This window comes from Cryptomeria japonica, chromosome 5, assembly GCF_030272615.1.
Source record: "Cryptomeria japonica chromosome 5, Sugi_1.0, whole genome shotgun sequence".
Classification (NCBI taxonomy): Eukaryota; Viridiplantae; Streptophyta; class Pinopsida; order Cupressales; family Cupressaceae; genus Cryptomeria; species Cryptomeria japonica.
Window position 1 is genome coordinate 239,005,504 of NC_081409.1, and position 23,958 is coordinate 239,029,461.

General features: G+C 36.7%; 1 protein-coding gene across 1 annotated transcript; it reads right to left on the minus strand.

The window, feature by feature from the left end:
- Positions 1 to 420: 420 nt before the first annotated feature.
- LOC131028846 (uncharacterized) lies at positions 421 to 17,935 on the minus strand. Its single transcript, XM_057959215.2, has 3 exons — positions 17,611 to 17,935; positions 1,071 to 1,293; positions 421 to 869 (listed from the first exon to the last, which is right to left on the minus strand). Exons 1-3 carry the CDS (start codon positions 17,758 to 17,760, stop codon positions 817 to 819), a joined length of 426 nt encoding a protein of 141 aa, XP_057815198.2. The 5' UTR covers positions 17,761 to 17,935; the 3' UTR covers positions 421 to 816.
- Positions 17,936 to 23,958: the final 6,023 nt, after the last annotated feature.

Sequence of the window (23,958 nt, forward strand, 5' to 3'; positions counted from 1 at the left end):
TACTTCAACTCTTTACTTTCTAAACTACATGGATGCCTTTATAGTTGTAAATCAATTGGCATCCATTTATGTCAGAAAAATTGTTCGTCTTTCATGGTGTTCATTTCTATTTATTTATCTCGTTGACTGTTCTTTCTTTCCAATTTGCTTTTTGTCCCTTCTTTAACTCTCGTTTCCTGTTTTTGGTTGGCTGACGTCCTATCTACTACTTGGTGTGCTTCTTGTCACATTTGTCAATCAAAATTTTGATATTTTGGCTTGTTTGGTGTCCAAAAGAGAATCACCTTTTTGCTTGAATTCCCACTTTTTACAAATATAAATGAATATTTACGAAAAACCCTTTTTAATTAAATGAGCCAAGACATTTTTTTGTGTTTGTGCCCTGTGCAGCTGAACTTCAAATATAAACTACGAAGGAAGTGTTACAGATTTGTTGCATCTCCAGTTGCATCCCCTTGCAAATATGTCCGACATCAGGAACAATAAAGGAAAATATCATTTGTCTTGTCCCATTAAAATGCTCGTTGCTGATAGTAGGGCAGTTCAATAATGGAAAATATTTTTAAAAAGAATAATTTTCCCTAACATTCATCTTAGTGATCCTAATATAGATTGTAATTTAAATGGATGACCCATACTGGAATATTACAGAAAATGTGGGTCTAACCCTATTTGAGCAAGCCCAAAGCTGAAGTTCTGTCCCGAATCATACCTTGTCTCAATCAGAGAAGTAGATAAAGCGAAACTTAAAAAGCCATACATCAACCTTCATACTGTAGCAAACCCCAACCTGCTTTATTTTTCCCTTTGCGGGAGTTAACTAGCTGATGCATCCAACGGTGTGATCTTTTTCTCCTTAACTTCAGGCTCTGCATGTAATCAGCCAAATAGAGAAATGAGCTCACGGTAAGATGGAAATTTGCAACATACGCAGACTTTAATTCAACCCATAAAGTAAAGAAGTGAAACAACAAATCTAATGTTGTGGATCCATGCCCACGCATTTGCGAACAAGATAAGGGTTATTTCAGTGATAATTTTATCCGCGTAGTATTGGTTGAAGACAATACTCGAGATGAGTGCCTTCGGCCTTGTCTTGAAGAGAATCTTCTGTTTAATGATGCCTATAACTTCATATTCTACTATTGAACGCTTCACTTCAGGAATGTTGAAGTTAGCATCCACATCTCTCATATCAACTTCTTTTTGTTTTCTAAGAACCAGTAATGGTTTTTTTAAAGGAACTTTCTTTCCCTCGAGTTCATGATATCCAACTGTGAAGAAATAGTTGTCCTGGAATACAAGGTAAAATAATGAGAAACAACTGAAATGATCAAAATTCTACATCCAATGGAAATAGGAAATCAAGAAACATAAAATAAGGAAAACTACCTATATCTATAATTCTTCTTGATAAAAAATGATGCAAGCCTGGCTAGTACTTTGTTATATAAATTGTATTTATAAAATTGATTCAGGAACATAGTTAATAAGTAATATCGAGACTTTTGTCTCTAGCACAATTTAATTAATCACACGGGTACTTCAGTTCCATCCTGGTTAAAATTGAGCTTGTAGATTTAAGGTGAAATGCCTAAGATTAATTGTGATGATGATGACGGCTTCTAACATCCTCTCCTTGTTTCAAACTACACAGAGAACATTGTGATTTTCATCTTACGGAAATTAAGAGTTATTTTCAAATGGATGGATTCTAAGAGCCCAGTAACACTTCGTATGAAAACTTTTAACCATTGTTTTAACAAATATGGCAGGAAGGAAACCCCTATAAACAGGCCAAGTAAAGTTCAGTTATCAGTTCAGGCCAAGTAAAGATTATAACAGTTTTGTTCTTAGGCAAGCATTTTCCAAAAGATAGCATAGACAAAAAAAAATGACATTTAGTCTCTCAGAAAAGACAGATTTGCTTGAGATGAAAAAGGGCAACGACTACTCTACTTCCTAGGTCCTTTCAATCATCATTTTAACATATCTGGTGCAAAGGACTCCTCTACAAACTGGCAAATGAAGCTTGGATCAGTCTTGAAATGTATTTGCTAGACAAATATTTTCCTGAAGATTGTCTAAACACCTAAAATTGTTCATTTTATCTTAAATCTTCTATTAATTAAATAAATTATTATTTATTTAATTAATTCATTAATCCTCTTCTAAGCCTTTCCTCATTTAAATAAGTATTTTTATTTATTTATACTGTCTTTTTTAATTGATCCCATTTCTTCTATTAATTAAATAAAAAAATTAAATAAATATTTTTATTTATTTAAATTGTCATTTTCCTAAATTAAATAAATATTTTATTTATTTAATTGATCCCACTTCTTCTATTAATTAAATAAAAAAATTAAATAAATATTTTATTTATTTAATTGATCTCACTTATTCTATTAATTAAATAAATATTTATTTCTTTAATTAATTCTTGATCTCACTTATTCTATTAATTAAATAAATATTTATTTCTTTAATTAATTCATTAGCCTTTTCTACCCATGACACGTCACTCATCTCTTAATTCTTCTCTTACCTACCCACTTTATCATTTAATTATTTTCTCTACCTACCCTTTAATCCTAGCCGGCCATTTATCTTTACACCTCTTAATCTTATCCTTTCATTTCTTACAGTGTTCTCTATATAGGAAGATGCTTCTTTCATTTTCTGTCATGACGAAATCAAGCCTTCTTGCGATCAAGCTATCAACCACATTTTTTATCTCTATTGAGCTCTTGTACACACATAAAATCTGAGAGCAAATATATCAAACAAGATCAATGGAGATAGGAGACAATGGAGATTGAAACCCTACTAGAAGTGCGAATGGTATATCTTGTTTTATTTTGTTTATTTGCATGGTCTTAGATATCTTCATTTGTTTATGGTGGATCATTTTCATTGTTAGGCTAAGGTTTTGTGGTTGGATCTTTGTTAGTCTTTCAATATTGTTGTTTCCATTATTCACTTTTCACCATATACAGATGGCACATACAGAAAGAAGCAATGACATTTAGACTCTCAGAGAAGACATATTTAGCTTGAAAGTTGAGATAGAAAAAGGGCAATAAAGTCTCTCCATCTAACATCCTTTAAATCATTTTTTCAGTGGAAAGGAACACATTTCCCAGCAGATTATATGGACAAAGACATAATGATCTTTAATCTCCCAAAGACAGATTTGCTTGCCCTGATACAATAGGTACGAGTAGGACATGTAGCTGGCTGTAAAAACATACAAGCAACTTTGCGGATACCCCACCACTGCCCTCAGAGAACCCAAGGAAACAGATCTTGTAAAGATACTTCCACATTTGACCAAGTAAATAACAGAAACCTGATGAAATTACATTGGTATTTCACAAGACAACAGCAAAAATGAAGCAGACGAGCAATCATAGAACATATACAACATCAGAAATGATGATTGAGATGCTAAACTGCCATAATATGACAGCTAAAGCACATTAAGAGGGCATGCTCCAAATATAGTAAGCCAAGAGACAGATTTAAAAAATGATGATTAAAATGAAGTCCTATCTACTGTTAGTAGAGAAACTTGACACTAATTAGGCAGACCTAAAATAAAAATAAAAGTCCAAATAGCTACTAAAATAATTCTAGAATTGCACAAGCCGCAACTTCTACTTCATAAGCCAAATATTGCAATAAAAATGATAATATGGATATGGATAGGAGCATAACAGAAATTGACAATTGGTGAATAACCACAGTGGCACAGACAACAGTTTGCACATAACAATGGCAATTAAAGAGTCAGAATAAGAAATGTCAGAGAGTATAACTTGCAACGGTATGTTAGGATGCTATGAACATTTACCAATATCAGATGATAAATGCATGTCTATATGGAGACCAAGATGTTTATTCCGGTGTCACTAGATGACCATGTAATGTCCCCTTCAGAGATTTACTTATATTTTGCCCTAAAATCACAATCCCAACTAAAATAAGAAATGTAATAAAGTTAAGAGTATAAATTTACCAATCGAAATGTCTTTAACAAGATAAATCTTGGTTTAGGTCCTGCAATCATGTTAATCAACATTTGAAAGGTAATCTATAAGACCAACTATTTTCATAAGGGTTAGGAATCCAATAACATATAGTTGCATATATAATCAATAGCATTAATAATTACCCAAACATATTCGTATAGCAACCATATTAGGAACTAGATAGAAACTTCAAAAACCGCAATCTCAAGAATAGTTATCCTTGGATTGCAAGAGCATGGGTGGAAAGTGGTCTACTCCATCCCTCAATCCAAGTTGAAGGCGCTCCATCCTCCTTGATGAAGCCTGGGAGCACTAATCAGCCTCCCAGCCCATGAGGATTAACCCCCAATGGGTAGCATGCTTGAGATATGGGACTACCCCCTTCACCAAGCCCGGGACCACACATACACCTCCCGGCCCACAAGCGCTCCATCTCAGGGTGGCATGCTTGATGAAAGACAGGTCAGGTCAGGTCTTCACTTCTCGTGAACTCGAAAGGTTGATTGCCTTCCTGTTTTGTAACTATTTCTACCCAATTCAAAATAGATTAACTATATGAATATGTAAACATATATTTGGTAAACAATACTCAAATGGGAAAATGCAATTACTTACAATTATCCAAAAATAATCTCTGCGAGGAATATGGATTAACTGTATGAATATGTAAACATATATTTGGTAAACAATACTCAAATGGGAAAATGCAATTACTTACAATTATCCCAAAATAATCTCTGCAAGGAATATATATATATATATTGCAGTCATAAATTCATAGCATATATTTACAGATAATTTTACTAATTCTAGGCTGATAACAATAAATCAGATCTCTGCTCTTGTTTGCTATTTCCTCATTTCAAATCCAATGCTCTTAAATCCAGATCAGATTATTTAGTTTCTGATCTCCTCCTTCTCATTCGATTGATGTCTTTCCTCAATGAGACCTCCTTCCTTTTATATCTTTCATTGGATAGTCATACCTCTTCAAAATGTCCCTTTCCCTTGCCAAGAGTTACAACTCTTCAAAGCTGAGTGTTGCCTTAACAAATCCCACTCGGCTCCCTTGAGAAATTATTATCATTCGAATGTTGCTTGTAATAGCCCTTAATCTAGTTGACCCCTCAATCACGGTTTAAATCAGTTTTTGTCAGCCCTCTTTTAAATAGTCATAGCCGATTTTAATTATTTCTACTTTGGGTCGGCCCCTTTCATTAATTCCGTTACTTATTCTTTTTATTATTTAAAGCTGCAATCATGATCTCAGGGGGAGATATGATAGACCATTGCCATTTTCATTATCTTATCTGCTCAGTCTAAAACAGAGCCATTTAAAAATTCTTAAATGACATGAGAGACTTGCAGTTGCAAGTGAAGATGACTGAGATTTTCAGTTGTAGAAGAAAGCAGGCATGACGTGAATGACACTCCATTCAAGACAAAGATATGATCGCAGCAACATGATTCCAATTAGACCAACTGATCCGTCTGTTAATTTTAACACTTTCAGATTGATATAACTTAGAATTTATAACTTAGTTTCTAATTAGTTCGTTTAACTGAAAGAAAATGGCAATATAGAAATGAACAAGTTGAGAGCAAGACACAATTACCCTGGGAAAACCTCCTAGGAGGAAAAACCTAGCCAGAAAAGATCCTTAGATCTGATTATGGATTATAGTTATGTAATCAATACAACACTTATCTCTGATATTTGCAGATTCAGATGTTGCTGTCCAGAAGGTGCCTTCAACATTCACTTGCTGTCATATGCAGAATAGATACTGCTGCTCCCTTCTTCAGATTGTAGGCTTCTAAGAATTATGCTGTGTATGACCCTTGAATTGACAGTCCTTCAATTAGTGCTTTGCTGGATATTGATGGCTGGTAGACCTCCAATTAGTTTGTTGTGCAACCTCCAATCAGCTTGCTGTACATACCCTTGAATGTTGCCAAATACCCTAAGGTGAATTTCGCATCTTCAAATGGTGAATGAGGTTGCTGCTTGAAGTAGACTGAAGTTCGCACTATATATGAATTTTGCATCAGATGGGAGAGCTTGTGTTTTTTTGAGTGAATAACAAATGAATCTTGATCTTTTATTTATATGGAGCGAACTATCTTAACTAGGTCGGCTTTTCCAATAATTAAACTTTTAATTATTTCCTGTTTAACTGCCTTGTTAAAAGGGTCGGCCCTATTGGATAGCATGCTGAGTGTTTATTTGATGTAGCGTGGGGGATAGGGCCATATTGGAGGGAAGAGGGGCAGCCCCTTTTTGGGTGGATTCCAATGTTGCCCAAGGCAATATGAATCCGCCCTTCCCTAATTAATATCAACACTCCCTCTTAATTAGGGAGGAGAACATAACTATAATCTTCCATCTTGCATACACAAGCAAGGAATGGAATTACATAATACAATCTTCCAGCTTGCACACAAGCATAGACTGGATCCACCTTATATTGCCCGCAGAGGGTGGAGAGGATCTTTTCGACCATCTTACATTGCCCGCAGAGGATGGTCAATCAATTACACTAATACCATCTTACATTGCCCGCAGAGGATGGTTTAACAATTACACTTCTCCTTGAGAAGTTTTTACAATACCATTTTACATTGCCCGCAAAGGATGGTTTAACCAGTGTTCCACGGGGACGCATCCCCCCCCTTTTTGGGCACGTCCCCCCGTCAGAAACGTCTCGGGGACGGGGGGACGGGGACGCGACGTCCCCTGCCGTCCCACCACCGCCACCCAAGCGCCGCCGGGACGCAGAGACGTCCCCGCGTCCCCGTGTCTCCCAGGGAGACGTGGAGATGTGGAGACATCTCCTTGGGAGACGTCTGGGCGTCTCCCAGAGAGACATGGAGACGCCTCCACGTCTCCTTGGGAGACGTTTGGGCGTCTCCCCGTCCTTCAAGAGACGTGCAGACGTCTCTCCAAGGACGAGGAGATGCCGAGACGTCTCCTGTCGCCCTCACTTATATGCAATGTTTAAAATTAAAATTTTTAAAAAAAGTGAGTTTTAAAGTTTTTTGAGGGTTAAGGGGTAACTCTAATTGGACGTGGGCCAATAGAAAAACAACACCCGAGAACGCGCAAGGGGCGCTGCCCCCAAACCCCTGTTGAAAAATATAGGGGGAAACCGCACCGATAGAAGTAGGGAAAATCTAACCTCCAAGTTTGATTAGGCTCCATATAACAACACAACTTAGAAATCTTGGTATTTAGATTTAGTATTTCAAATTTTCTCTAGTCTCATTTGAAATGTAATTCTTACACTGTAATACTGTCATACATCTTTTCAAAACTAGTTTTTCAAGTACTATATGTATATGTATAAGTATATGAGCACCACCACCCCGCCACCCCCCCCGCCGCCGTCCCCCCGCCGTCCCCAAATTTAGGCCCTTGGTCCCCCCGTCCCAGAAACGCGTCCCCCCCGTCCCCAACGCTCGTGGAACACTAGGTTTAACATTTTACAATACCATCTTACATTGCCCGCAGAGGATGGTTACTAATTACACTTCTCCCTGAGAAGTTTACAATACCACCTTACATTGCCCGCAGAGGGTGGTTTAACATTTACAATACCATCTTACATTGCCCGCAGAGGATGGTTAATAATTATACTTCTCCCTGAGAAGTTTTACAATACCACCTTACATTGCTCGCAGAGGGTGGTTTGATACAACACAACGTATCACTGAGATTGAGACTCCCTTTCAATTAGAGTTTCATTTTCCATAATACCAAGTCTGTCCCTGAAGTACGCAAACTTCACTTTGGATAGAGGCTTGGTAAGAATATCTGCAACCTGCTCATCAGTGCTGACATACTTCAGCTGAATAGCACCTCTTTGCACCATGTCCCGAATGAAATGATAGTGAGTTTCCACATGTTTTGACCTGTCATGAAACACTGGGTTGATGGACATCTTAATACAACTCTGGTTATCACAGTGAATAATTGTAGGATCCCAAGCCTGACCAAACAGCCCTGCAAGAAGCTTGCGAAGCCACACTGCTTCTCTAGAAGCTACACTTGCTGCAATATACTCAGCTTCAGCAGTACTCAATGCCACTAAGGATTGTTTCCTGCAAGCCCAAGAGATTACTACGGATCCCAAGCTAAAACAAATACCGGAGGTGCTTTTCCTGTCTTTGATGCTTCCAGCCCAGTCTGCATCTAAATAACCTTCCAAGGTTATTGGAGTGTTAAGTGGATACTTCAGCCCAAAACCAACTGTGCCTCGCAAGTATCTTAGGATATGCTTGGCTGCAACAAGATGAACATGTTTGGGCATGCTCATGAACTGGCTGAGAGCATTCACAGCAAAACATATGTCTGGTCTAGTGTTAACTAGATACATCAGTGATCCAATCAACTGTCGGTACTCGGATGGATCTGCAAATTCAGAGTTAGCTGCAGAAACAATTTAACTTCTTTAAGTTAGATTCCATAGGAGTAGACATGGGTTTACAATCTATCATTCTAAATCTTTTCAAAATGTCAATAGTATACTTTCCTTGACTTAGAAAAATTTCGTTAGATCTTTGCCATACTTCTAGACCTAGAAAATAATGCATTAGACCTAAGTCTTTCATTTCAAATTCTGAAGCTAGTTCTTTCTTGCATCTAATAATAAGTTCATCTTTACCAATAAGGAATAAGTCATCCACATAAAAAACTAGAATTAGCATTTCATCATTGGCTACCTTAAGGTATATGTTAGAGTCAGCATCATTTTTACAAAAGCCTAGACTTAGCAAGTATTTATCAATTCTTTCATACCAAGCACGAGGAGCTTGTTTAAGTCCATACAGAGCTTTCTTTAACCTACACACATGGGTTAATCTATCCTAAATCTCATAACCCTCAGGTTGCTCAATATAGACTTCTTCCTCAATGACACCATTGAGGAAGGCAGTCTTAACATCCATCTAATGTAGTTTCCAACCCCTAGCAGCAGCAATGGCTATTATAGTTCTAATAGAAGTATATCTAGCAACAGGAGCAAATGTTTCTTCATAGTCTATGCCTTCCTTTTGAGAAAAACCACGAGCTACAAATCTAGCCTTATATTTTTCAATACTACCATCAGCATTATGTATAATTTTAAATAACCATTTAGAGGAAACAACAGATTTACCTTTGGGTCTGGGCACAATGTCCCACACATCATTCTTGATAATTGACTAATATTCTTCATCCATAGCAAGCTTCCAAGCATGATGAATCAAGGCTTCTTCAACATTGCAAGGTTCAGTTTCAATGAGATTGCACATCAAAGCAACGTAGCTGGAGAATACCTGAGGTCTCTTAGTTTCACGAAAGGTGTCATTGGGAGCAGCAAATCTTTCAGCTTCTTGAATGGTGTTCCTTACCCAAAGAGGCCTCTTTTTGGTAATGACAATGTCACCAGGAATATCAGTGGGATTCATGGGCTCTGGTGGATCATCATGATCATCTTGAGGTGGAGGTTCCACTTGCTCCCTCTGAATCTCAGGGTTAGAATCAACATTTATATCTTGATTGTCATTAGCTTCATCAATAACACAAGAACCTTTCGATTTCTTAAAAGCAATATCTTCTTCAAATGTAACATCCCTACTTACCTCAACATACCTTTGACCTAGGATGTATATTCTGAATGCCTTGGAGGATTCACTGTAACCGACTAGAATGCCTTTCTTTCCGGAGGGTTCCAACTTGGTTCGCTTTTCTTTGGGCACATGAACATAAACAGGACTTCCAAAGATTCTAAGGTGACTGATGTCTGGTTTGGATCCTATGAAGGCTTCTTCAGGGGTCATGTTCTTTAGAACACGGTGAGGGCATCTATTTTGGATATATACTGCTGTTCGGGAGGCCTCTGCCCATAGGGAGGTCTGCAAGTCTTGATCGTGAATCATAGCCTTTGCAACCTCCACGACAGTCCTATTCTTTCTTTCGGCAACACCATTTTGTTGAGGATTGTATGGAACACAAAACTCCCTCTTAATTCCTGACTCAACACAAAAATCATAAAAGCTACCGGAGGTGTACTCACCTCCATTGTCAGATCTTAAACATTTAATTCTTTTACCAGAGGAGTTTTCAGTTAATGCTTTGAACTCTTTGAATTTACTTAGGACTTCATCAGATTCTTTAGATTTCAAGAAGTAGATCCAAGTTTTCCTAGAGAAATCATCTATGAAGATTACATAATAAAGAAATCCACTAGGAGATGCTATAGACATAGGACCACATAAATCAAAGTGAACAAGTTCTAGTTTGTCTTTAGCTCTATTTTCACTTTTATGAAATGGACTTTTAACATTTTTACCTATAGCACAACCTTTACAAGTGTTATCATGGATTTGACTGAGTTTAGGCAAACCTTTGACTAACTTTTCAAGGGATGGAAGAGCTTGATAATGCAAGTGTCCAAGCCTTCTATGCCATAACTCACAAGATTCAGGAACCTCATTAATGAGTGCTTGGATAGGGTTAGTAGAGAGCTTATAAAGACTATCATATCTATGACCAATTATACGAGCAGATTTAAAACTAGATTTCTTAGGCCATGGAAGAACTTTTCCATCAGAAAATGCAATTTGATAACCTTTATCTTCTGGAGCAGAAATGGAAATTAGGTTTCTTTTAATTCCAAGAACAAACAAGATATCACTGAGGTGCAAGGAAATACCAAAAACTAAATTTAGAGAAGTAGAGTCAGAACCTCTTACCGAATAACGAGCGTCATCACCAATTACTACATGAAGGCTGGTATCCTTTTCTACTAAGTCTAAAAGGTGATCACAGTAGCCTATGATGTGTCTGGAGGCACCACTGTCAATCAACCAAGTATTGTTATCTGAAGGAACACTGCTAGACAGAGCGGAGATGAATAAAAAATCATCATTTTGTTCTTATACTTCATTTAGGTTGGTTTCACTTTGGTTACGGTTATACTGACATTCTTTAGCATAGTGACCAAATTTGTCACATCTAAAGCAACGGACACGCGAGGTATCTCTTGGTTTCTTCCAAGGGTGTTGGGAACTAAATGGTCTGAATTCCCTATTTCTTTTTTGATAAGGTTTCTTCCAATTTCCCCCTTTCTTGCATTGAGCTGCAAGCATGTGATGATCATCTATATGGGAACTTTTGGTTTGCCCTCTTGTGATGAGGCGAGACTCTTCTTGGATACAATCATTTTTAAGGCGATCAAGGGTGGGTAACCCAATCCTACCACTTATGGTTTGGATAAATGACTCCCATGAGTGAGGTAGACCATTTAGGGCAATCATGACAAGATCTTTATCTTCCATGTTATGGCCAATTAAACCTAGCTGACTCTTTAGTTCTGAAATTCTCATAAAGTAGGAAATAACAGAATCTTCTTTTGCCATTTTGATATTAAGTAGTTGTTGTCTTAAAGTAATTGCCCTACTGAGATTGTTAATTTCATATGTACCTTGTAAATGGTTGAACATTTCCCTTGCAGTGGTCAATGAGGCAATAGAGGTGACTAGGTGGTCTTAGACTGAATCAATGAGAATCTTCCTGGCCTTGACAGCATCCTTTTTGAATTGTTTTAGCTCGGTTGCATCCGTAGGTTCAGTTAGCTCTTTTGCTTCTATGAATTGGAGAAGATCTTCTTCCTCTAGAGCCAACTTGATTCGAACTTTCCAGGCAGTAAAGTTTAGATTCCCATCAAGCCTATCTTCAACTTTCAGCCCCATTGACCTAACTTGAAATGAGACACCAATCTGGAAATAAAGGAGCACTGAATTTTGAAATCTGAAAGTTGATCTAGCCTATAGCTCTGATACCATGTTAATTTTAACACTTTCAAATTGATATAACTTAGAATTTATAGCTTAGTTTCTAATTAGTTAATTTAACTAAAAGAAAATGGCAATATAGAAATGAACAAGTTGAGAGCAAGACACAATTACCCTGGGAAAACCTCCTAGGAGGAAAAACCTAGCCAGAAAAGATCCTTAGATCTGATTATGGATTATAGTTATGTAATCAATACAACACTTATCTCTGATATTTGCAGATTCAGATGTTGCTGTCCAGAAGGTGCCTTCAACATTCACTTGCTGTCATATGCAGAATAGATACTGCTGCTCCCTTCTTCAAATTGTAGGCTTCTAAAAATTATGTTGTGTATGACCCTTGAATTGACAGTCCTTCAATTAGTGCTTTGCTGGATATTGATGGCTGGTAGACCTCCAATTAGTTTGTTGTGCAACCTCCAATCAGCTTGTTGTACATACCCTTGAATGTTGCCAAATACCCTAAGGTGAATTTCGCATCTTCAAATGGTGAATGAGGTTGCTGCTTGAAGTAGACTGAAGTTCGCACTATATATGAATTTTGCATCAGATGGGAGAGCTTGTGTTTTTCTTGAGTGAATAACAAATGAATCTTGATCTTTTATTTATATGGAGCGAACTCCTTAACTAGGTCGGCTTTTCCAATAATTAAACTTTTAATTATTTCCTGTTTAACTGCCTTGTTAATAGGGTCGGCCCTATTGGATAGCATGCTGAGTGTTTATTTGGTAGCGTGGGGGATAGGGCCACGTTGGAGGGAAGAGGGGCCAACCTCTTTTTGGGCAGATTCCAATGTTGCCCAAGGCAATATGAATCCGCCCTTCCCTAATTAATATCAACAACGTCAACTAACTGTAATGCCCCCTAATTGAGAATGCCTAAATTTGCCCTAATTCTCAATTTCCAAATAAATAAGTGGGGCTAGAAAATACCTTTCACCTGATTGAAACCCTACAAACAGATTAGAAACCATTTACAGCAATAATTTCAATAAACAAATTATCATAATTAAGCATTATAAAATTCATGACAGATTTATCAATTCAGTCATAAAGCATTCAAATATATATGGAAGGCTCAACCATTGGAGAGCATGGGATAAAGTGACTTCAATGGGGTGTCTCAGACCCTATACCCTAGGCCCAAGAGTGGATATACCATCCTCTTGGCCTCATGTGGCCCATGCCATCCATATGAGGTGAGGTGTCTGCTTTCCCTTCCCCCTCATCTTGCCAACTATTTCCCTCTCCCTATGATTGGGCTTCTTGTTTTGATTCACCATGATAGGGGGATGAGATTACAATACGGTTCCCCGGAAGCCCATCTCTCCTAAGCCCAAAGGCAGTACTCTTTGTACCCCCTTGGCCTCATGCGACTATCTGATCCACACATTGAGGTGGCGTACCTAGAAGAGTGCCCCATCACCGTACCCCTCTTGAAAACCTTATTTCCCCTACCATGGCTGGATATAATAATCAGATAGAATATATATAGAGCATCCTATATTATATCACGTATTAAACAGTCATAAGCAACAGCATATTATTATTCATCAATGAGCAGATAATATCCATCATGCTGCGTACAAAGAATTCATAAATTCTGCTATTTTTTGTTCTTAAGGTCTGCTCCTTAAGTTTGCTCTGAATCTATATAATTATTTATTTTTCTAATTCCCCTTAATGCTCTCAAGACAATATTTATTTATACCCTCTAAGGTGTCCTTTCCCACCAAGAGTTATGTCTCTTTAATCAGGTTGGCTCGGTATTAAACACTTTATTTTCATTTATCAATTTCCTTGCCCAAAGAGACCGCACCTATCTTGGGAGGTTGACCAGAAAAATAATAATTTATTTAATTTTTTTGCCCAAGACTTTCTTCCAAGTCGGCCATCTTTAATCATGACCTAATTCAGGTCGGCCCCTGCTCATTCCATGGATGATGTTTTTACTATTAATATCTGCCAGCAACCCAGTTTGATGAAGGCTGTGGCCGCTTAAGCAAGGACATGACACTGGCAAAAAATATTCCTCAACTAACTCACAAACTATGAATTAAATTCTGCAATGGCCCCTACTTAATCTATTTCATTATACTAAAGTTGATTGATATTCTTCAATTAGTTATTAACAAGTTCTTATTTATTTTCCTCATTAGATGATTAATTTCATTATTCATAGTTTTTAATATAGATATCAGACCTTGCTACTACTTCAGTTTTAAGGGAGAAGAGTCTATTTATGTTACCAAAGTGCTTAGAGACCAAATACAATAGGTTCCCTCAAAGTTTACAGATCCAAGCCCTTACCTATCTTGGGTCTATACCCTCAAAGCTTATGGGTCGCTGATCCCACCCTATCTTGGGACTTAACCTATTGCTTGGATTTAGACTGCCCCTCTTTGGAACATCTCATTCCCATCTTCTTAAATACTGATAGTAATAACATGATTTAGACTATAAGTATACTAATTTCTTATGTATTATGAATATATACGAAATTAAGTATGACTGTCATACATATTGCAGTCCATATCAATATTACTATTAATTATGTATAAGAACATTATCAGGTTTCATATATTAAGCATACATACTCAGCTCATCCCCATGCATACCACCAATAACAAAGATGTTACTGCTTGTAACTTAATAACAGTTCTGATCTTATCAATCCATGGTGATGTTATTGGATGCTTTGATTCCTTTCCTTTATATCTCTCAATGTGAGGGAGAGGTCACACCTCTTCATCATGCATGCCCTTTGGCAAGAGACTCACCCTTTCACCATTAGAACTGATTATGAAAGGGACATAACCTTTCATAATCAGTTCTGCACTTCTTATTTAAATCAGATCTGCACTTCTCATTTTTCAAATTCTCCCCCCCTAAAATGAGTTTCCCTTCTCCTTTTTATATCTCACATTAGAGGAAGTCACAACTTATCATTTCATGCCTTTTGACCTTTCATTAACTTTAATCAAATTTTAATTATATTTTTTATATTTTAATTTTAGTTTTTATATTGTAGAACTATGAAGGATAACTGAACAAGGTAATAGCAATATACCAAGAGAGAAAACATCATGAAATGAAGATAAGTTTACCCTGGAGAAACCCACTGTGGATGAAAAACTCCAACAAAGATGTGACCGCAACTTATGTATTTGAAGATGGATTTACAAGGAGGTGTCAACCATCAATCGTGCAAAGTAGAACTCTTTCACACTAAGAACAGCTCCAACAACCTCACAAACTCTCCACAGTGTGCTTTCCCCTACTCTGCTGCTTTGACAGTCAACAAAACTTGAGATTTCCTAAAAACCCCTCTTACTACAGCCCTCACAACGCATGTGAATCACTAAGAATTGTTTAAAAAACACCCCACATGGGCTCCAAATAGTTTTACAACACATGGAAACTGAAGACTGAGAACACAGTCAAGGAGAAGAAAAATGGATAACCAACACGTCACTAGATGCACACGTGTCATGACAAAATCACTGCTTTTGCAAGAGAGCCATTTTTTTTCCCCCAGTGGATAATGAATTCACTGCAGCTTTTGCACTTTTACCACATGCTGCAATTGGCAATTTTGCCGAAATTAATAAGCACTTCGTTTCAAAGATCCTTTCACACACCAAAGCCTAGACATAGATGTCCCATACCACCATATTAGAAAATAAGTCCCTGTCCCAAAACATGTCATGAACAGCAAAAACCAGATCCTTTTCTGATCACACCTCCCCAATATGGAGAAGCTTTTGGTCCCCAAAAGCTAGAAATTTAATGGATGAGAGTGCAATAATCCCCAAGCTGATGATGACACATATGTCATTTCAGCTTGCACCACAATACAAAAGCCCACAAAAATTTAGTACAACTCTGCCTCGAGTGTCTAGATGATGTTGTGAAAATTTGCTTGAAAATGGAGCAACCATTGCAACATTTCCTTCCTTCATAGGTACAATTTGTGTGTTAACACCCATCTTCCCATGAAGATTTAGGATCTCGGAGGACTACTTCTTGCCATTAAAAGCATACAACATGAAAGATCTGCCATTCTTGATGTCCAGTATTTGTTCTCCCTAACAAATGACTGCCTTTCATTCATACAAGTAGGGGCTGCCAAAGATAAACAGAAGCCAAAAGCATCCAGCCAAATGAATAGCTGCTCTGCCTTAAGGTTAAGATTCTGTTTTTTTCCGTTCCCTTGTTTGGACATGGAATTGCCTGTGCAGTAATAATGATTGTTGGTTCCCTGCATGGGACTTTAATTTCTCAGCAGGTGCTACTTAGAAAATTAAAGAGCCTCTTTCCAGCTAAGGTTTGAGCCTAACTGTACCAGACCAAACTATTAAAAACAATAATTAGATGTCCTATCATAATTCTAAAGTATATCAGATTATCCTGCTCTAACTAATAGTTGTCAATTGACGTCTGCCAGAAAGATGTTGTGAAAAGACCTGACGCTACAATACTTTAACCACAAAGTGAAAGATTATAAAATGGAACAGAATCTCATCATGCATATATACCACTACTAGATATACAACCAACAGCCTGGGAAGGCCCAAAATACCTGGCATCAAACCTAACATTGATGTTAGAATTGGAAGAATGTTAAGATGCCAATAAATCAATCAGGCAATTGCATCCCCCAAGCAAACTTTTGGTGTAGATTGTTCAATTTTAGAATGAACTGATGCAAACCTCGTACTGAAACTTGAAGAAGAACCTAAAGCTTTGGAATAAATTTCTTTCCACCTGCTCAACATAAGTTGCACAAGCTTAAGAGATCACCATCATGGCAGCAAGGGATGCATTGATAATTCCCTCCTAAGATCCTTCCATTTTTTTAAACAATATGTCCATTTTTTAAGCAACTTGATCATATTTTCCCTGCTTAAAATGAATCATCTTCCATGTAGATATTGTATAATAACAATCAAATTCATGAAGAGTCGACACAATTTCTATTAAGTGGATATATTGATATCTCAAGAGGCGATGCTCTGCCTGCCCTCTTTCAAGAAGCGAGAATAGCTAAGGTAGAAGAATTCTGGATCAAAAATTATTTCTGAGTAAGGAGATGGTGGCATAAATGACTTCAACCAACCTATTGCATTGAAGCAAGAGCCTAAATGTGTGTCCTCGCATTTCCTTCTCGCCCCTTACTCACATAGCAAAAGAATTCGGCCATTGAGGTAGGGAGGAACTGGCCAGGACTGACCAACCTGTCGGATTCAGTTCACTGGGCATATTGCATATATTATAAATAATTAGATGGATGAGTGAATCACAAAACCAAGGCACAAAGGAAGGGCGAGAAATTAACTTGTAACTAAATAATTGTTGAAAAAAAATTTTGGTAGAAGATCTACACTTCAAAGGAAGCTAGTGTTTTCACAACGTGCATTTGCCGGAACACCCTTTGTTTGTAAGCTTCATCATTGTGACTACGGGGAGTTCTATAGACTATTTTAATCCAGCCACAATAATAAAATCATTTCATTTCACAGTAGAACCAAACTTCAAATCCCAGGAAACTTGTCCAACTTGCTGGATGCGCTGTATCCCTGACGGATAATACTGCATACGAGTAGTGGATAAACTTAAAAAAACAAATATGGCCCATTGAGATGGCAATCTAAGCCTAAGGTTACTTGAGAACACCACTTCACCAAATTTTAAGAAAATTAGAAAAAAAACAAGTAGGGGAACAATTGAAACTTGCTTACCTGTTTAGAGGATCGACACAGGGATCCAATCTGCAGATTTTGCAGCTTATTTCGAAAGGCAAGCTGCACATCAATGGTGCCCTGGAGCTCCAGTATTGCCCATTCCATACAATCTTCTTTGCTGCAATTGCATTTTAACTTTATCTGCATTTTGTTTTTCCAGTTTACTACACTATTGATTCAGCGGATTGGGATTGCTGATATTTAATTTTAGGGTTTTGAAAATTGGCGGGAGTTAAGAGCGCTCTGCATACGATTAAATCATCGCTTCGCGTAGGAATGATTTTATTTGTGCATAAACTTAGAACTTCCCAAACAAAGGTCTCTAAGCGTTCATTTGCACAATATATATAATATAATTATTATATAATTATGCCGAGAGGCATTTACAATAACATCAAAATGTTCTTAAACAAAATTCATTTTTGAAATAATTTGACATGCAAATGACATATAAATGCATGAAATATGTCATGTTTCAGCTTTTGATGAGGAGGTGTTTTATTACTCCAAATAAAATTGAACCCTCACTACTTGTCTCCACTAGATTCACATTTTTTTGCATGCAAGACTTTAATGGATTTGTATTCATGATGTTTTATTTTAGAAGAACATTTATTTTACAGATGATTCTCTTCTATTATAAGATATCTCTCAGCGTATTTTACATATATTTTTTAAATACAAGTATACTAGTAATAATAACAAGAGCAATTGTAATCTCTTCTATTTGTTAAAAGATAATGAGTTATTATTTTATTTTTTTAAATAATAAAAGGATTGTTTGTTGTTTAGATTTCATAAGAAGCTTAGTGATTGATGTTATGTGGTTTTTGGCTTGTCTAGTACTTTAAGCGAGATGTCTTTTTGTTTCCTTTTATTTTTGTTTGACATTGAAACAAACATATAAATATTTTAGCAACTAAAGTGAAAAAAGGCATATGATGGAGTAATTTGGCAATAGCCTAAAATTAGCAATTGCACCTTGGTGTGTAAGAGGTACGTCGAAAAGGTGTGGAAGGTCAATTAGGGAATTTTTGATCTATTAGTTGCATACTCTTGCGTATTAAATGAGGTCAATTGGTAGGCCATTTAGCAAGTGATGTTGTTTGTGCGACAAAGGTCTTAATGAAGAAATGATATCTTCAAATCAACTATGCGTCCACTTACAAAGATCCAATCAAAAGTGAAATAAAACCTATGAATCGAGAAGATAATTAGGCTAATGTTATGTTCATAATAGGGAGAGAGGGAGAGATGGAGTGGGGAAGTGTGAGAAAGAGGGGGTAAGGAGATAGAGATTAAAAAAAAAAAAAAGGTATAGATAAAGATGGAGATGGAGGAAAGGGATATGGAGAGAAGGAGAGAAGGAGAGAGAGACAGAGTGTGTGTGTGATAAAGAGATGAGATCATGATAGATAGAGATGAAAGAGATAAATGTGTAGAGGTAGAGATCTAGGAGAGATAGAAGGGTGAATATAGAGATAGGAATTGATATATAAATAGAAATAGAGTGAGGGAGAGATATAGGGGTAGAGAGAGAGGACGAGATAAGGAGATTGAGATAAAGGGAGAGTTGGGAGAATAAGTGTGGAGAGATAGAGATAAAGAGACAATGAGATATAGATATGGAGGCAAAAGAATAGCGAGAGAGATAAAGAGGGACAGAGAGGGATAGACATAAATGAATAGACAGACACATGTCTAGAGATAGAGGGAGTGGGAGAAAGATAGAGCAAGACAAAAAGGGAGACAAATAGAAATAGATATAGAGAGAGGTAGAGGGAGAGATAAAGATAGAGAGAGGTAAGAAGATAGAGAGGGAGATATAAAGTAGAAGAGATAGCAAGTTATAGAAGAAGAGGGAGAAGGAAAGGTAGATCTATATGGTGATAAAGAGTAATAAGGATCCATTGCCAATATGCACATGTTATGTTTTTGATAGGGAAAGAGGGGGAGAGGAAGAGACGTGTATATAAAGAGGAAGAGATAAATATATAAGTAATGGTATATAATAAAATATAATATATAATAATTTATAATATTAAAATAATGCATATAATAATTGTAGACACCCAAAATTGTCATGTCTAATTAAATAAATATTTTATTTATTTAATTATCTAAGCTTAATTCTTCTATTAATTAAATAAATCTTTATTTATTTAATTAATTCATTTATCCTCTTCTAGCCTTATTTCTCATTTAAATAAATACATTTATTTATTTAAATTATCCCTTTCCTAAATTGAATAAATATTTAATTTATTTAATTATCCTACTTCTTCTATTAATTAAATAAATCTTTATTTATTTAATTAATTCATTAACCTTTTCTACCCATGACACATGTCATTCATCTCTTAATTCCTACACTACCTACCCCTTTCATTATTTTATTATTTCTTTTACCTACCCTCTAATCCTAGCCGGCCTCCTTTTACACCTCTCAATCTTATCCCTCCATTTCATATAGTGTCTTCTATAGAAGGAGATGCTTCCTTCATTATCAAACCCTAATGGTTCTATTCATCCTAATCGACAATTTGGAGGACTTGACTACATTACGATCCTACTTGCAACCACATCCCGTTCTTTGTTGAGCTCTTGTGCACATAAAATCTGAGAGCAAATATATCAAGCAAGATCAATGGAGATAGGAAGAATGGAGATACAAAACCCTATTGGACATGTGATGGTATAATCTTTGTGATTTCATGTGATTTGCATTGTCTTAGGTAATCTTCATATGTTATGGTGGATCTTTGTTGATTGTTAGGCTAGGGTTTCATGGTTGGATTCATTTAGCCTTTCAATATTGTTATTATTGTTATCCATTTTCACCATATACAATAATAAGTATAAATTATAGTATATATTTTAAAAATAAAATAAATATCAAAATCATTTAACTATATAATATTATTATATCATTTTTTTGAAAAATGGCTCCTGGCGATGGTTGGCTAGGGTTCAGGAGAAATCCGTTGGGGCGGGGATTGCAACATCAACGGAATGGGAACCAGTTTTAGAATTGGGCTTGGCGCCTCCCAGCTAGGTTTAGGAGGATTCTTCCCTTAGAACTTCTAAGAGAGCACCAAAAAAATCTTTCTAATGGGTAGGGTAGATTTAGGGCCTCATCCTCCATTTGAATGGAACTCCTTTGCATAACAGATGTTCAAATGGTTAACATTTATCTACTAGTTGGGTAATGAACCTCCTGATTGACAATAGTTTTCCTTGTAGGCTTCTTAACTACTTTAGATTTGACGGTGGAGGCATTTCAAGAATACCTTTAACTTTGATCAAGTCTACTTCTATTCCTCAATTTGACACAATGAAACCCAACAATTTTCTTGATGTGACACCAAATACACATTTCTTTGGATTTAGTCAAACTTTGTATTGTTCTAATCTATCAAAGATCTAGGCGAGAACAACAAGATGATTTTCCCTTGTTGTTGACTTAGCCAATAAATCATTAACATAGTCTTCCATTATGTTTTGTATCGTGTCATGAAATATTGTTGTCATATCTCTCTATATGTTGGACCAAATTTCTTGAGACCAAAGGGAATGACATTCCAACATTAGGTTCCTCATGGGAAAGTGAAAGTAAGTCTTATAATGCTATTCTTATTTGGTTGTACCTATAAAATCCATCCATAAATGAAAGCATTTCATGTCTAGTTGTGGGATGAACAATAATGTTAATATTGGGTAGTGGGAAGTCGTCTTTTGAACAAGCTTTGTTCAAATCTCTAAAATCTATGCATATTCTTGTTGTATCGTAAATCACACACCATGTAATTCCACGCTACATAAGCGCCTCCACTTTATGTCCATAGGAGATCTCCTTGGTTCCTTGTCCTTTGTTCATCTAACTTGCCTCGCCAACCTCTGCTTTGTCCTTTTCTTACCATATTGACTATTTGACTAGTAGACACTAGCGTGTCATGGAGAGGTTGGCACGATGTGCTAGCATCCCGCGAATTTGATAGTCTGAAGGTGATCGTTTGAGCCTTACGCTTGCACCTAGAAGATGCTTGTAACGCCTTTGTGCACGTCCACTAATATTTGTCTTCGTCCCAACATGCTTATCTTCCCTCTTGGAGTTCATTTTGCCTCTCTAATTGCTCGTTCGATCTCTCTGGTTGCTTCTCTAAGTCTCTCCTTGGATTTATGTTTGGTCATGCTCATTTGGAAGCTCTCTTTCACTGTATACTCGCCTCTCACACGTCACTGCCATTGCTATGCTTTGAGGAAGACCAAATTTTTCTTCTTCATCATCTAGCAAACTTTTTGATTTGGGTGTGGAAGGGGAGTCTTTTTCTACCTCCTTCTTTGTCATCTCCATAACATATTATCTATTATCATTGTTGTCTACTATTTCCATTATTATCACATCTATCTATCTTGGTTGTTCGTGGAGGTGGAAACACCAAAGCAAGGGTCTAACTATCATAGGCCTCTAAAATACAACCACAACCTTTTGTCCATGTTAGCCTTGTGTGTAGTTGTTGAGTAGATCTAAGGAGCTAGCTGGAGACTTCAATTATGGACCAATTGTAAGATTGCATCTTTTTCTTTTTCTCTTGTACTACTTCATAGATAATCGTATTTACCTTTTTGTATCGCTTTTCCTTATTTTTTATTATTTAGACGTGATTTTATCACAGTCCTTTCTCTGTACATACTCTATGACCCTATCTATATAGGACACCAGCACATCGCACTATCGTTTAAGACTTGCGTGTGCATCCTTAGACAAAGAATAATTGAGTCATGCCAAAGGCTCTGTGACACGTTCAATGTCATCTAAGGGGTACCTTGTTGGAATCAATAAACACTGAGGGGGGGTTGAATCAATGTTTTGTAATTTGCAAACTTATAACCTGATTCTTAAACCACCAAATGCATAAAAATGAAATTGAAAAGCAAAAACATAAAGCAATTAACCACATAACCACAACACCAAGATTTTTATGTGGAAACCTGGAAAGGGAAAAACCACGATGAGATTTGAACCCACAATATTATTATACTATGGCTAGAAGTATGATAATATTACATAAGGGGAATGCACTTGCATTCAAGCACACTACCTAGAGCTCATTGCTCAAATACAAAAGGGCTACAACCCAAAGGAAGGATCACTGCCTTACATGCTATTAAAATTGATTACAATAATGAATGAACTGAAGTATAGCATCTACATATGCCAAAATGCAATTTCGATTAGGCTCAGATTATCTTTTGCAACTGATCTGTCTTTCTGCTATGTTTTCCTGCTCTGTCATACATCGAAGCACCAAAAGATTCAATCACATTCACCAAACTATCTAAATTCTCTCATACAAACTTCCCTCAGTCATAACACACACCAAAATGTTCAACCAAATTGATCTTATATATATGCACCAACAAAAAGAATCATTAACCCAAGTCGGCTTCCAAAAACCGCATAACATGCAACATGAAACGTGTATCACCAAGTCGGCTCAATCCATCCACAAATCCAAATGCGAACCAAAACACGAAGATAATAAGCTTCTCATAAGTCAGCCCAATAACCTCGAACAAGAAACTGATCACCAAAATCATCCCAACAAATCCACAACACATGTTACACCAAAATAGCTTTGTTCTAACTAAATTACTGGATATTGGACCTTTGATCTTGCTCACAAATTAACATCAGATATTGGAATCACAAAATAAGCTACCTATACCCTCATCTCAATCATCGCAACCGAAATTACATCACCATTATCAAGATATGCACAATGATCTCATGCTCTATCGGTTGCTATTTTCCACCTTCCAAACTTATGCCTTATGAACAATATGACTTTTGGTTAGTCAAATCTATGTACACCGGATGTGATTACCGAACTGGGTTGCCATCAATAACAAATCCTAAGCATTAATCATGCATCGATCTTCACCGGAACAATGTCTCTTGCCAACATACCTAGCAGTCTTATACTTTGTATCGCATCTTGAGTGGAGAGGTTAATCAGTGAGTCCCTGGTTGGTGTTCACCCACCTATCAAAGTGGTTCACTTTTTCCACTCTACATTTTGGTGAACCTGACATGAACCTTTATCTTTCATATCTTTAGATTAGTTTCATCTGCTATACCTTCTATTTATTATTATTTTTGAATCATCAAACCCTGAGTCGGGTGGTGCCCCCTTTGTCAACATGATCATTGTCACTCCTATCTCGCTCCTTTGCCAAAAGGTGCAAAATAAAGAAATATCATCCACACCTCTAGATGCTCCCTATAGCGGGGAGCCTACTTTGTTATATATACCAGCTAAGATCAACAATTACACCGTCACA